Source organism: Canis lupus, chromosome 11, assembly GCF_048164855.1.
Source record: "Canis lupus baileyi chromosome 11, mCanLup2.hap1, whole genome shotgun sequence".
In the NCBI taxonomy this organism is placed as follows: domain Eukaryota; kingdom Metazoa; phylum Chordata; class Mammalia; order Carnivora; family Canidae; genus Canis; species Canis lupus.
The window spans coordinates 49107365-49122558 of NC_132848.1; the positions used below are offsets into that span (position 1 = coordinate 49107365).

The 15194-nt window shown below is 34.0% G+C and overlaps 1 protein-coding gene across 1 annotated transcript in view; it reads right to left on the minus strand.

Annotated features, from left to right (window-relative positions):
- Nucleotides 1-15194, minus strand: part of LRPPRC (leucine rich pentatricopeptide repeat containing) — a 112060-nt gene that overhangs the window by 49101 nt on the left and 47765 nt on the right. Inside the window, exons 15-23 of the mRNA XM_072768199.1 lie at nt 11202-11229; nt 9357-9414; nt 8173-8279; nt 7879-7956; nt 7491-7535; nt 7048-7161; nt 5911-6041; nt 5145-5230; nt 3522-3729 (exon numbers count right to left, since the gene is read on the minus strand). Of these exons, the coding sequence (XP_072624300.1) occupies nt 3522-3729; nt 5145-5230; nt 5911-6041; nt 7048-7161; nt 7491-7535; nt 7879-7956; nt 8173-8279; nt 9357-9414; nt 11202-11229 (855 nt within the window). The remainder of the gene's footprint in view (nt 1-3521; nt 3730-5144; nt 5231-5910; nt 6042-7047; nt 7162-7490; nt 7536-7878; nt 7957-8172; nt 8280-9356; nt 9415-11201; nt 11230-15194) is intronic.

Consider the following 15194-nt stretch of genomic DNA (forward strand, 5'->3'; position numbering starts at 1 on the left):
ACAAATGAAGATGCTAAAATTGAAGGGGAGTGTGTATGACAGAATAACTAGCATTTTAAAAAGTATATTTCCCATTTATATAACATTTTAAAGTGCTACAGTGAGTTTTAAAACTTTTATTATAGGTTCATCTTACAAAAATTGTGACCTTTATGAAGAACTCAAGATTAATTTAGCAAGAGTTCTGGGAGGATTAAATATACAAAGTCCATGATTCACTTAAATTAAATGCATGTGGGCATATACAGATTATAGCACAAATCAGCAAAGAAAAGTCCTTAATGGAAAGCAGAAATTAAAGCTTCTTTGATCATTTGTACTAAATAATCCAGTTAAACAGCTTCAGATATTTTTCATATGCAATGAAACCAAAACGGATAAGCTATAAAACAAGTGCATCTGAAACTACATCATACAAATTTCTATGCTTTTAAACCTAATGGCCCAGATTTATTAATTTCATTTCCTTTACCATAGCATAAGGACTAATCAAAAGCTCTTTTAACCTATTTTAAAGCATTTTTTTCTTCCTTAATATGGAGGACCCAGATTATTTCCAGAATCAGGCATGATTTCAATTAAAAAAAATTTAAGAAGTTACCAAAAAAATGTTTAAAATAAAATTCATTTGGACTACATGTGGACATGTGGCTTATAAAATAATCCTAACATAAATGAAACACATGAAGGTTTTACTGAACTCTGCATATCTTGCCATTTAATACAAGTATTACCATTTTGATAATACAAAAACAGATTACCAACTTCTTTACAATTTCGCAAACCTGTTATTATTTTGTATTTCCCTTTGCAAATAACAGAAACAAAATTATTGTTTTCCATATCCATAAAGCTTTTTATTCATTTTCCAAGTAAGAAACTGACATAGTATTACTTTCTCCTGTGTTTTATTTACTGCTGGGAAAATAAGTTTCAAAATTAAGATCTTACTAAATTTTAAAGATCATCTTTCTAAAAAACCCAATCTCATGTATTTGTTTCAGAATTAACAATTTTTAAGGGACAGTCTCTTTAGAGTCTTTGCAGTGGCATTCCAAAAAGATGCTTTTCTTTGAATGAAAAGACAAAGATTTTATATGATGTTCTGAAATATTTCATACTTTTATCTCAAGTCTGAATAAATAAGGCTTATTCTCCAGATGAGCTCATACCTGCTGAGGTCAATTATGTGATATTATTGAAGATTAAACATATTTAATTAAATCAAATACATGTGGACTTTTTGGCAGGCTATTGTAGCTAATCTTTGTACTGTACTTGTCATGATTCTGAATTATCTTCCATCAGGGAAAACACAATTGAAAAAAGTTTTCAAAGACAATTTTTCCTCCAACTTATCCAAGACTAGAAGTGCTACTACTGTTTTCTGCTATTTTATGAACATGAAATTTCCTTTATCTCCTCTTTATTATTCTCATGACTCTAAAAGAGTCAACAAAACCTTTTAATTATGATAAACTGAAAGATCTGGCTATGGAGACTATCTCTACAAAGCCAAGATAGCAAAAAAGACTGGACAAATTGGGGATCCCTGGGTGGCTCAGCGGTTTAGCGCCTGCCTTCGGCCCAGGGCATGATCCTGGAGTCTCCGGATCAAGTCCCACATCAGGCTCCCTGCATGGAGCCTGCTTCTCCCTCTGCCAGTGTCTCTCATGAATGAATAAAATCTTAAAAAAAAAAAAAAAAAGACTGGGCAAATCAAAATAGTAGGTAATAATTTCTCTATGTATCTGAAAGTAGTAAGAAATCACACACAAAAAAAGATACTAATTTAGTTTCTCTAGACCAATTAATAAGGACAGTCAAATTTTACTGAGACACACAAATCTCTGTACAATCAGAAAACAGAGCATACTCCAGGTTAACAGCTGAATCTCATGATATTTCCATTTTCCTGTGGTAAGTTCTCCTTGGTTCATGAGCCCCATCTGCAGACCTCTTTTAGAAAACTTTCGTGTCTTCTCTGTCTTCAAAGTATTTCTATTTGTAAGATACTTTTCTACCATGGCCTCGTTTTCATTGTTAATTATTTTATTTTTGCCCAGTAGTGGAGGAGGGTCTAATTCTTCTGGGCACTGGGCCCAATTCTTTCAAATCCCTATGCCGAGCTCCACAAGCAATTTGCGGAGATGGGTCTTTCAAACAATCAAAAAAATTCTAGTAGGAAGCATATTAATTATAGGATTTCTATATAAAGTTGGCTGTGAACATGAGAACTCACTAACATAGTAATTGTTTGAATCGCTATTTCTTTTAAAGGATGTAATGCTGAGATTGTAGAGGTTAAGATCTGGCCAATCATCTAACTTGATAAACTGTTTGATTGGATGGCAAAGAAATTATTTCATGAAACATATATGTGTTATGTATCTCTGTGTGTATAAATATATATACCCACATTTCCTAACATGGAGCCTAGATGGATTTTTGTTCCCCATTTTAAATTTAATACTAAACCATTCATTATAGTCAATTAATTATACTCTTTAATAAATGAAGAAAAACTACCAGAAATTTGGGAAGACTATGAGAACCACTAAGATGTATCTTTTATTTTTCTCCTAGCATTGACAGGGCCACATCCTCACTAAAATCAGAAAAATCCCACACACTTATCTTGATGAGCACTCAGCAATATAAGGAAGTGTCGAAATCACTATATTGTACACTTGAAACCAATATAACTCTGTATGTTAACTACATTGGAAATAAAATAAATCAGAAAACGTCAATCACAAAATATGTAGATTAAAAACTGCATTAAGCCATGAAAAAGACGAAAAGGAAATATCTAGGAAACTTAAAGGAAAAAAAAAAGAAAACAAGTGCCAAAAGAAAACAAGATGATAATGATGCTTAATACTTAATAGTCTTACTATAATGTTTCACTCGTTACAAGAGTAGGGTTGATTTTTATGATTTGCACTGCAAATAAATTGGTCACCAACATGAGCATTCCAAATGTAAAAAATTTCAAACTCCGTAAACCTCATTGTATCAACAAACTTATCTTCCTCCCCCAAGGCACAAAGATACCTTCTACAGTATTTTTCAAAATTAGAATAACTGTATTGGCATATGCTATTAAAATCAAATACCACATGGAGAAAAGGAGCACCAAAGAGATGCTGTTACATTATTACCTGAATGACAGTCACAATGCATAACCAAAAGCCCCAGAGAATCCTTCCTTCTTACATTATTAACATCTTAAAGCTCAAAACTGTGAAAAATTGGTTTCAATTTCATTTAATATCATCACATGCCCCACAAAAAAAAGAATCACACCACAGACCATTCCATTGAGAAGTAACCCATAGGACCACAGGGCAGCTCATCATTTTAAAGGTCACCCAGTCCATATGAAGTCCCCTTATTCGGTGGCTAATAACCTCCATGGCTTCCACAGCAGCACAGAGGTACTGACAAAGTATAATCCCCAAATGATCAGACTCATTATTTTAATGCCAACATTTAAATTCAAAATTCAATTAACTTACTTTTCCAGATAGAGTGTGACCAATGGGGAACTTAAGGCAGTAGATGGTTTCGCTAACCCTAGAGTCATGATGGCTTCATGCAACTGTTTCACTGTTTCAGTTTCACCTCTTAAAGCTGCGCCATTTAGGATGTGGAAAAAGGACAAGAGTGTTGCATCTTTGATAAGAACATCCTTCTCTTTCATCTCCTTTAGAATGTTAATAGCATCTACAATGAAGTAACACAAAAGACCCTTAGGTAATTTCATGTAGGGAAAACAAACTGCTATTAAAACAGCATTTCAAGCCCAGCAGGAATGTAAATTCTAGTGTATAATGCCGATTTCAAGTTAATTACTACTTGCATTTCTAAACGAGACTACAATTATAAATCCACAATAGCATGGTTTTATCATTTCCCTGCAACTTTGACTACAAATTATAGATAGGGACTGTGTGCCCACTCTGCACCACATAACCCTGTACGGTCTGCCCTATAGCTGTAAGATCCTCCTAAATGGATGCTTTTATCGTTCAGAGCTAACATCTGCTAAATCACATCATTGTTTCTTCAGCAGATGGCTTGTCAGGAGGCCAGATAATAAAGATGTGTTTACACTGTATATACAGCCAGACTAATGGTCTGATACCGATAGGGCCTGTTTGCTATGTCGATACTAATTAGCCAAGCAGAGCCAATGAAAGCTTTCCAAAAGACTGCATGTTAATACATTAGGTTCATTAAGCTTCATTAGGAAGGCAGAAACAAACATTTTAGGATATGGAATAAGTGCATTTTTATAATGTTGTTCTTAATTATTGCACAGACAAATGTTTTGACCGCTTTACAAAAAGTGATTTTAAAAAAGCAGGCTAATCCTTATAAAGAGTTTTCTGTCTTAAAAAGACTTCCTTTAAAAAATCCAATGTTCAAATCAAATATTTTTTTCTATGCATTTCTCACTGTAAAATTTTTTTTTAGATCTTCTCTAGAAATAAAGGGAAGAGAAGAAGGCTAAAAAAGAAAGTTTCAAAATAAAGCCCAATGAGAAATTTAAGAAAAACAAACAATAAGAACGTATGGTGAAGTATATGTAATTAGGCTTAGTATTATCTCAACAATGAGAAAATTAGAGTATGCATATCAGCTATATAATCAGTGAGGCTTTCTCTGCAAACTTCTAAATAAAATCCTACTAAACCATATATTTTTTGCTAATGTTATTAAAAGTTAAGACAAAGACTACTGGAAAATTCATATTCTTAAATAAAGGTTATGTTTATAGGTTTTATGTTCAGCTTTCAGACATTCTTAAGCAAAAACAAAGCCATTAGTGCAGGCATATCAGCAAATTGTGCCATAAGTCATGATCTTCAAACTCAATCCAAACAGCAATGCTAATAAAAACTAGCTGTAGAAATGCAAAAAGCACTGAGCTGTGCAAATGTAAATGACAAGCTTGCCAATCCATTAAAACTAATGGCCTACACTGTCCATGCAGCTCTGGATGGATTCACATGCAAATTTGTATGCAAAGTGTTCAAGCACTTTGCAGGACATGATATACCATTAATATCAATTCACATGTTATTCCAGTGGCAAGATACTTGCATCACATATTTCCTTTATGTGCCGAGGCTTACCTTGGAGCTTGCCATGTTTTCCCAATACTTTTACAAGGCCTACATACTTGCTGGTGTCAAGGACAGCAGATGAATCTAGACGGTCACTAAAAATTAAAAGTACATTTATATTATGTTGAAAGTTGACTGTGAAAAAAATTGCAATAGCCATTTTATCCTTCTCAAAAATGCATCAGTTGTTCTGAATTGTTATTAACACATGCCTCTACATTTCAGTGTAGGTTTATTTCTGAAGCCATATTCAAATTCACAAACAATTGTATTCAAAAATCTAACACTAGCCATATATTGCATCACCCCATCTGCAAATGATATAAATTTAGGAACTCTTTTGTTTCATGGCACTTTAGGTGATTCTAACCTTGTCATAAACATTCAAATACTCAAAAGGACATATTTTCAATCAATAAATCTATCAGGATGGGAAACAAAGATACCTGAGAAATGGACAGGATGTTGTTTATACTATGGTCGAGAAAGGGAAATGCTAAGCCTTTGTAAAATAGTTACCATCACCCCTGTTGTGATATGCACTTATGTAGTCAATGGGGAAAAAAAACCTTGGCTTTAAGGAATAGGGTGTCTTGTACTTAAGTAATGACTCCTTGCTGAAAACAAGCCATAATTAATCAAAAGGAGTCATATTATGAAATTTCAAAAACACTGACAAAAAATAATTTTTAAAAAGAGTAATACTCAATTTACATGATCCATCAAAGACTATCAGCATAAATGCTGATGATTTGCTTCAGTGCAGAGTACTCACAATTCTTGTTTCAGGTTCAATGCATCTTCTGCATTATCATGTCGACAGCACAAATTTATTAAAGCAGCATAGCCACCAACAACCATGTCTGATTCATATTTTGCTTTCAATTGAAGAGCTTTTTCCATGTTCTAAGATAAAGAACAGAAGTAAAAAAGGAAGAAATGATATAAAAGTAAAAATGTAAAATCTCTAGGTTTAGCATTCAGACTGTAGAAAAAGTTAACAGCACTTTAAAAACAAATAGATCCAGGTTATTAACTTCACTTTTCTCCTTGGTCATTTTATTCACCTTTTAAAAAGCAGGCAAGATACATATATAGGATTTAAGATTTGTTACATGTGATACAAAAACAAGTAATTGTGCCAAATGTGATGTTTTAGCTCTATAAGTATTATAAAAAAGATGTCCAAATTAAGTATGTACCAAGTTAGCCCCTACTCACAGTCCAATTTCCATACGTAGAACTATATCATTGCAAAGTTACTCACAGTCTAATTTAATATCCAACTAAAGTGAAGAAATATTTTAGAATTCAACAGTACCATGTTATAATCTTAACGTCAGTTATGTTTTTTTCCTCTAAAAACACAGGCATACAACCAAATCATATTGAACTAGAAACTGAAAAAGTCTAGTGATATACCACAAATTGCAGACACACACTAAAATGAACACAAAGTACAGCTGGACGCCTGCTGAAAAAAAGGCAAGAGACCCTTTATCTCAGAAAGAGCTTTTTTCCATCAGGAAAATGGAATTTCAATCCCTGCATTAACAACCTAGTAATATTTGACTTGCAAATGACTACTGCATGTATCAGTTGCTTGACAATCTAGATATAAGAGACCGGAGCCATGGCTTGAAAGGACATTTGGCATGTATGATAAACCTATCACGGCTGTTACTATCATTCACTTTGCAGATTATCGTAAACAAACTACAGCAACCCGAAAACATGCCATTCAAGGTGTAGCTGAAATTAGTTAACCTTTCATTTAATTGCACTTTTCACATGCATGACGTATAATAATCAATTGTGAAAATCATAAATATTATATGTGGCTTCGCTTACTTTTATCTATAAAGAATTTTTTACCTTAATAGCACATTTGAAATATTTAAACAAACGTTACCTCTTCTGAACAAAGCGCTAGTATGAGTTGCCTTAGAACATCTCCTATAGGTTGATTTTCAGCTTTTAGTTTTTCAAGTGTAGTCTCCAAAACAGATGATGGCAGCTGCATAGTCTACAGGAAAAGGAAAGTAATTCACTACAAAAGGAAAATGTGCCCCTTGTCATTCTTCCCTTTAAACTGACCTTTCCTAGAAGTATAAATGCTATCAAGGTCATTAATCTGGGGATCCATGGATGGACTCCAGGGATTTTTTTAAACTCCTGAGATACGCATGCAAATTTCTTAGATATGCTGATTTTTCTGAGATGAGGAACAGCTGTTATCAACTTCTTAGGTGTATGCAGATGACAAAAATGTTAGGAACCACTGGGTTCATAAGGACCCAAGCTAGAATTCTCTGTAATTAAATGTGGTGGTTATAGTATGTAGAACCTACTTACTTTTCGAGAGTCAATCTTCTCTCTATCAACCAATATATTAACATCCTAAAATTGAGATTTAAATTAAAATTAGAAAACACATGGAAAAATATATTAGCCAATGTCAAAAGGAATTTTAGAAGTTTCAGCTCATTTTATTATTTTTCTATCTTTTCAAAATCTTCCAGAAATTCTATTCATACTTCATTAACCATTGTAAAAAATATTTTAAACACATTCTTCAATATATAAACAGTATTTACTAACCATCAATGAAAAACCTTCTTTTAATGGTTGTCATTTAAGTAAACGGTTTTTGGCCAGAAGCATCATACTAAATACAATTTTAACATGCTTTTATATATAAATTAAGTATTTTTTAAAATTTTGATTACTATTTCACACACACCTTAATCAATTCAGGAACGTGGTAGCTATCCAGTAGATTACGAATGCCTCTGTAGAGATTTTCAGTAATTTTTACATTCTGTACAAAGGGAAAGAAGAAAAAAAAAAAAAATCCTGAGTTTTAGACAACCAAACTGAAATTTGTCTAACAGAAATTATCTCAGACATAATTTAAGTCTCCAACTCGTGTATGTCATTGAGAAGTGGTCTGGTTGTACTTAAAAGCAGCAATTTCAAATCTAATAGATACATGTCAGACAGGACAGGCATTATATAGCAAAAAATGAAATGGTACCATCTCCTTCAGCTGATGGAAGTATTGTCTCAAACGCTCCTCCTTGGCCTGTACCTCTGAGTCACTCATGCTGTCAATCAAGTTATAAAGAAAATAGCCAACAGCTTCTGTGGAAAAAAACAAGAGAAAGCATTCCACTAAAATTACTGAGACTGTCATGTTATCAAGATTAATTTATAAGAAATCATTTTGGTGTGAGATGTCACCCTGATGAGAGGCTCTGAAATGGCAACACTGATCACTGAGGCATAGAGATTATGTGGTTTGGGAGCACATATCTAACTGGTGAGTGAAAGGAATATTAATTATTTTCAGACCGAGTGACAGCTTTTCAGTACTGAATCTTACTTCAATCTATTTTTTTCCACCACTCTGTGACAGAAGTGGTCCTGCCCAAGGCCTTACCCCTTTCCTGTCCAAATCACAAGGAGGAAGAATAAATAAATGCCTTGTACACATTTCTGCACTAATCTTTTGGTGGGCAATATTTAGGGAACACATAAAATTAGGAACAACTGTCAAATGTTGAGTATAGAAAGTTAAATAATTTTAATAAGTAGATACAGTAATCCTGTGGAGAGCTGCCTATTAGCCAATGAAAAACCAAGATTAACAAAGATGTTTTGTAACAACAGTAATTTTCCTATGCATTCAAGCATAAAATGTATATGGCCATGTGTTAATACCTAAGATAGAAAATCTGAACTTTCAAGAAGGGTACCTTCTTGAAAACCATATATTCTAGGCTTTATTATATGGAAAATAAAAATCATTAAATGCCAAAATACTATATTTTGGATAATAAATTACATTTAAGTGGGGGAAAAGCCTAAAGATTAAAGATCTCTTTTATTTAAAATTAGCCACACCTGCAAAACATTAAAATAACAAACACTAAGAATGACTCATCTTTAAGTCTATTTTCCTAAGTGCTATACGAAGCATTTCCTTTCTTCAAACAGAAAAAAAGCCTCCAATCCTGTCTGTAAAACAATTACGATGATAAAACCAAACACCTCAGAGATCTCAAAATGTTGTGGTTATCAATATAAAGATTTATAACCAAATGTTTTCAAATTTCACTTTCAAAAAGAAAATGTTTACTGCTGTAATCCTTCTAGCCCATCATTACACAGAAGAATGGATTTGTGGATAAGTTACAATCATCGAAATTGAAACGCTACCCGTTGGTCCTGGAGGCTCTTGGCAATAACGTCCATCCTTATACAACAGTTCTGTTATCTGGTAAGACAGAAAATGCACGCATTGCAGCAAGAGAAGCAAACAAGAACAAATACAATCTGAAATTGAATTCTTGAAATAATAAAGCTTCTTCCCAGTAAGGTATTATTCTATATCACAGTAATTCAACACTACCCCCACCAGCCAAGGAAATTGTTTCGTTTTTAAATAATAGGTTTGTCTTTAAAAACAAAAACAAAACAAACCCATGTTGAAGGAAAACTACAATGTTTCATGAACTGTCACTAAGAAACCCTCCAAACAGATTTGTTTATATATTTTGTTTATATATTGTTTATATATTGTTTTAAAGAAACAGGAAATAGTTTATAGGAATTATCAGCCAATATATTTCTCATTGTGTTGTTTTTGGTCTTATTGAAATTGGACCAGTTTCCTCCTTTCAAATGATGTATTACAGAAATAATAAAGTAAAACACACTAGACTGCTAAATAGTTTAAATTTTTTTTTTTTTAGTTTTTTCCCAATGACATTTTTCCAGGTATTTTAATGGCATTAAAACCAAAGGAGTCAAAAGCTCTAATGTGCTTGTTCTCACAGATTCCTATCAGTTGATTGTACAAACACAACATTTATTCAACATTAATTCTGCTAGCAAAATTTTAACTGAAGAAATCCAAATATGTATTTTATGATGAAAATGACTACAAACCTACAGTACTGACCTATAACTTTTGAACACAGTATTTGACTATACATCCTTGGGATAAAGACAGTAAGAACGGAAACAAACGGCTCTTTTCCAAAGTGACATAAGCTAGGAATTCTGAACTACTTTATGTCTATTCTATGACTGAACTTATTTGCTCTTAAGATACTGCCTCGCATGCACTTACTTCTACTACTATTAATTTGCTAATATAGAAAATTGGGCAAAATTGACCATATCTCACTTCACTCCACCATGAAAATCATGCTGCACTTAATGGCAATTCAAAGGACAGTTAAGATAGAAAGTACTCAAAAACAAAGCAAAATGAAACAATTTTCATCTACAAACTGTTTTTTTTATTATTTTTTTTTACAAACTGTTTTTTAACTAACAGACATGTATAGAAGGTAGGCAATACATTCTAGCAGAAGTTACAACCATATAGTAGATCCAAGATAGCTACATTTAATGCCGAATTTTGAACAGAAACACATTTCATGAATAACCAATAAAACAATTTTCTTGTCAAAAAAACTCACTTCTAAATATAGATTTCATGATCATAAATTATAACTGACTATATAGTTTGGCAGTATAATACCTGAAACAGAATTAAATGAAATTTAGATTTTTAAGAATTTAGATTTTTAAAAATTGGGAATTCCAGTTAATAATGTACATTGATTTTATTTAGTTATGAATATTTCTTGCAATTCAGCATAAGGATAATTGTAGTTCCTGCACAAAGGTAGTTAACTTCTTTAAAAAATAGTAATTTAAAATTGATCTATATATCATTCACATATAGATACACAAATATGTATATGAATATATTTCTTAAACTAGTTATTAAATCTGTAAATCAAATGTCACTGCAATAATGTTAGCAGCTATCCTTCAAAAAAGCTGAAAACCTTACAAAGAATTTAGGACTAAGGATCACTTTGATAATAAATTTCATGCTCTACGAAGACAGTTTTAAAACTACCAACTTCAAAATTCTAAATTAATTAATTTATAATAACACATCATAAATTATGAAGCTATTACAACTTTTGCTCTTAATAGCTTTTTATATATCCTCTTTGGAATTGCAGTATTAGGAGGACTTACCTTGCTCCAAAGATTTACATCCATACACCTGCAGAGGGCAGTAAAGGATTAAAAATAAATACAGTGTTTAATAAACATTTTAAGTTGAAACATAGTAGCAATTATCATATGCAATGCATACAGATCAAAGCCATAAAATAAGTAAGTAAATAAATGTTTTCAAAGTTAAGTTGAAATTTTAGGACCAGTTAATTTAGAAAGGCTGGCTCTTATTTTGAACCAATAAAATAGATTATTTTGGACAAGAATCATTAAGAACCATCCCTAAATCTTTGGGTCCAAGTTTCATAGAGCAGGATACTTACATACTCTCAAAACATCTGCCTAGAGACTGCTTATTACTTGTAATAGAAAGATGGAAATTATGTAACGGAGAAACTGAACATCTTCACTAGGTGATCAAAATTACCAACCCTAAAGGGGCACAAATAGACATTGTATGTTTTTTAGGCTTCATCCTCTGAGGACAGAATATCATTCTTGTGGTATGCCGGGCAGTAATGTATAACCTAAAGTTAATCAGGGGGAACCATTGTAAGAGACATTCTATTAAAAACTGGCCTGTCGCCCCCCCAAAATGTTAATGTCATAAAAGATAAAAGCTGAAAAAGTGTTCCAGATTAGAGAAAATTAAAGACAAAAGACAACTGGGATGCCTGGGGGGCTCAGCAGTTGAGCATCTGCCTTCAGCTCAGGTCATGATCCTGGGGTCCTAGGATCAAGCCCTGTATTGGTCTCCGTGCTCCGTGGGGAGCCCGCTTCTCCCTCTCCCTTTACCTGCTGCTCCCCCGTTTGTGCACTCCATAAAATAAATAAAATATTTTACAAAAATCTTAAAAAGACCAAAGAATATCCTTGTTCTGCACAATTACATACTGCCATATTTAAAGGTAAATGGTCATGACACATACAGCCTTAGCCTAAAGAGTTAAAAAAAAAAATCATTATCTTTACGTGTGTATATATATACGGATTGATAGATGGAGAATAAATAATGATAATGTGGCCAAATGCTAAAAGTTAGTAAATGGGGCATATAAGAGTCCTCTGTGCTATTCTTGTAATTTTCTGTAAATCTGAAATTATTTCAAAGAAAGCAAAAAGTAGGGCAGCCCTGGTGGCGCAGCAGTTTAGCGCCGCCTGCTGCCCGGGGTGTGATCCTGGGGGTCCGGGATCGAGTCCCACATCGGGCTTCCTGCATGGAGCCTGCTTCTGCCTCTCCCTGTGTCTCTGCCTCTCTCTCTGAATGAGTAAATAAATAAATCTTAAAGAAAAAAAAAAGAAAGCAAAAAGTATGGCTCACCAAAATTTTTCCTATTTAAATGAAAAGCCATTTATAGAATAAGATAACCAGTAAACACTGGTCTTACACTATTTCTAAGCTTTGCAAATTTTATGTCTGTAAGTTCTATATATTTATTTAAGATATATTTATTTTTATTTGAGAGAGTGCACACATGTGCATGGGAGTTGAGGAGGTGGGGGCAGAGAAAGATGGAGAGAGAAACTGAAACAGATTCCATGCAGAGCATGGACTCCTGAGATGAAGTGACTCCTGAGATCACAACCTAAGCTGAAACCAAGAATCAAGAATTTAACTGACTGCACCAACCAGGCGCACCGTCTAAGCTCTTTATATTTAAAGATGTCATCTACTTTAAAAAGATTAATTATGTCTTAATAGTAATTTTATAATGTAAATGTAATTTAATTAAAACTTATAAAATATATTACATATATAATTTACATTGTAAAATGCCCATAAAAAAGCAATAAGCCTTTTTAAATCTGTACCCTTATAGGCTTTTTTTTTTTTTTTTTTATGACAGTCACAGAGAGAGAGAGAGAGAGGCAGAGACATAGGTAGAGGGAGAAGCAAGCAGGCTCCATGCACCGGGAGCCTGACGTGGGATTCGATCCCGGGTCTCCAGGATCGCGCCCTGGGCCAAAGACAGGTGCCAAACCGCTGCGCCACCCAGGGATCCCCCTTATAGGCTTTTTGAGGCCTTATATAGGTCTTTTTAAACTTGAGGTTGGGCAGCTTTGAGTGGACTGAATTTTGGTACAGTGAGTTAACAAGGCACTTATTTTTATTTTGAAAACATATTCAGAATGGGGGTGCTTTGCTGGGTCAGATCATTAAAGCAAGCAACTCTTGAGCTCAGTGTTTTAAGTTTGAGCCCCATGTTGGGTATAGGGATTACTTTAAATTTTTTTTTCCTTTTTTCAGAATGAACTATACCAACACATACAACAACTTGGATGGATTTTTAAGGGGCATTCTGCTGATTAAAAAAAGGCTGGTCTCAAAACACGACAACTATAAGTCCATTTATATTATCTTTGCAAAATTACAAGTTATATAAATGGAAAACAAATTAGTGGTTGCCACAATTAGGGATGGGGTAGAAGTGGTAGATTATAGGGGATGGTGCTGGTAGAGGGTATGTGCAGTGATGAAGTATTTCTTTATCCTCACTGCAGGGATGTTACAAAGTTATACATGTAATAAATGTGGGAACTACACACACATATTGTACCAATGTAAAATTCCTGATTTTGATAATGTACTACAGTTATATAATATGTAACCGGGGGGGGGGGGGAGGACACAGGGGGCCTATGTGTTCTCCACCCATTTTTGCAACTTCTGTCATTCTATAATTATTTCAAACTAAAAAATACAAAAAACATGTTCCATGTCCCTCTGGAATCCTCTTATGATGAAATCATCCTTTCCATTGATGCACATTAAGAAAAAACTTTGAAAAAGAAGATGGATTCTTATCTATAGGTCGGAAAAAAAGGTTTATGAAGCCCTAGGTTTATTATAGTGTTTATTTTGATTCGGGAAAAATTCTTAAGAAATCAGTTAATAGAAGAAATGATAAACTGACCCAAAAACCATAGCTCAAGGCTGTAGCAGAAAACAATCTCTAAACTGTTACAAGTTTTCATCTCACCCATTTACTGACTACAGAGCAGCCTCCTCTACTTGATATTTCCATATGCAAAAATAAAAGAAAAAAAGACTTAAAAAAAATTTTGTCAAATAGTAAGTGAAAAAGTGGGAACTCAAGAGATGAGGATAAAATGTTACACAGTGAACAATAAACTACAATAAAAGTCTATTATTAATTTAAAAAAATTAGGTATCTTTTTTGACCAGGTTAGAAATAGCTTTATTTTTATTTTTGGAAGATTTTATTTATTCATTCATGAGAGACACAGAAAGAGACAGAGACATAGGCAGAGGAAGAAGCAAGCTGCCCATAGGGATCCTGATGTGGGACTCCATCCCAGGACCCCAGGATCACGGCATGAGCCAAAGGCAGACACTAAACCACTGAGCCACCCAGGTGCCCTAAAAACAGCTTTAATTCCAGGAACTTTAAGCCTTGGTGCCTACCACATCTAAGGAATTGGGTGGGTGAGGGAAGGAGAAGGGAAATCAAGAGTTTGCGAGCAAGGTGCCAATGCCCAAAAGTAAACAATATTAAGTGGCAAGACTTAAAGTGGTTTGTTAGCTTTCTGGTCATGGACCCCTTTGGGAAGCTGATGAATCCCTCTTCCCAATTACTGTTAATTTTATCAGGTGCAATATTATAGGGGTTATGTTGTTGTATTTAAAATAGGGCATCCCCAGTGGCGCAGCGTTTTAGCGCTGCCTGCAGCCAGGGGTCTGATCCTGGAGACCCGGGATCGAGTCCCACGTCAGGCTCCCTGCATGGAGCCCGCTTCTCCCTCTGCCTGTGTCTCTGCCTCTCAGTCTCTCTCTCTCTGAATAAATAAATTAAAAAAAAAAAAAACTTATTTAAAAAAAAAAAAGTTCTGGGGGCACCTGGGTGGCTCAGTTGGTTAAGCGTCAACTCCTGATTTTGGCACAGGTCATGCATGATCTTAGGATAGTGAGATTGAGTTCCCCATCTGCTTGAGTTCTCTCTCTCTCTCCCTTCCTCTGCCTCTCCTCCCCCCTTCTCCCTCTCAAACGAA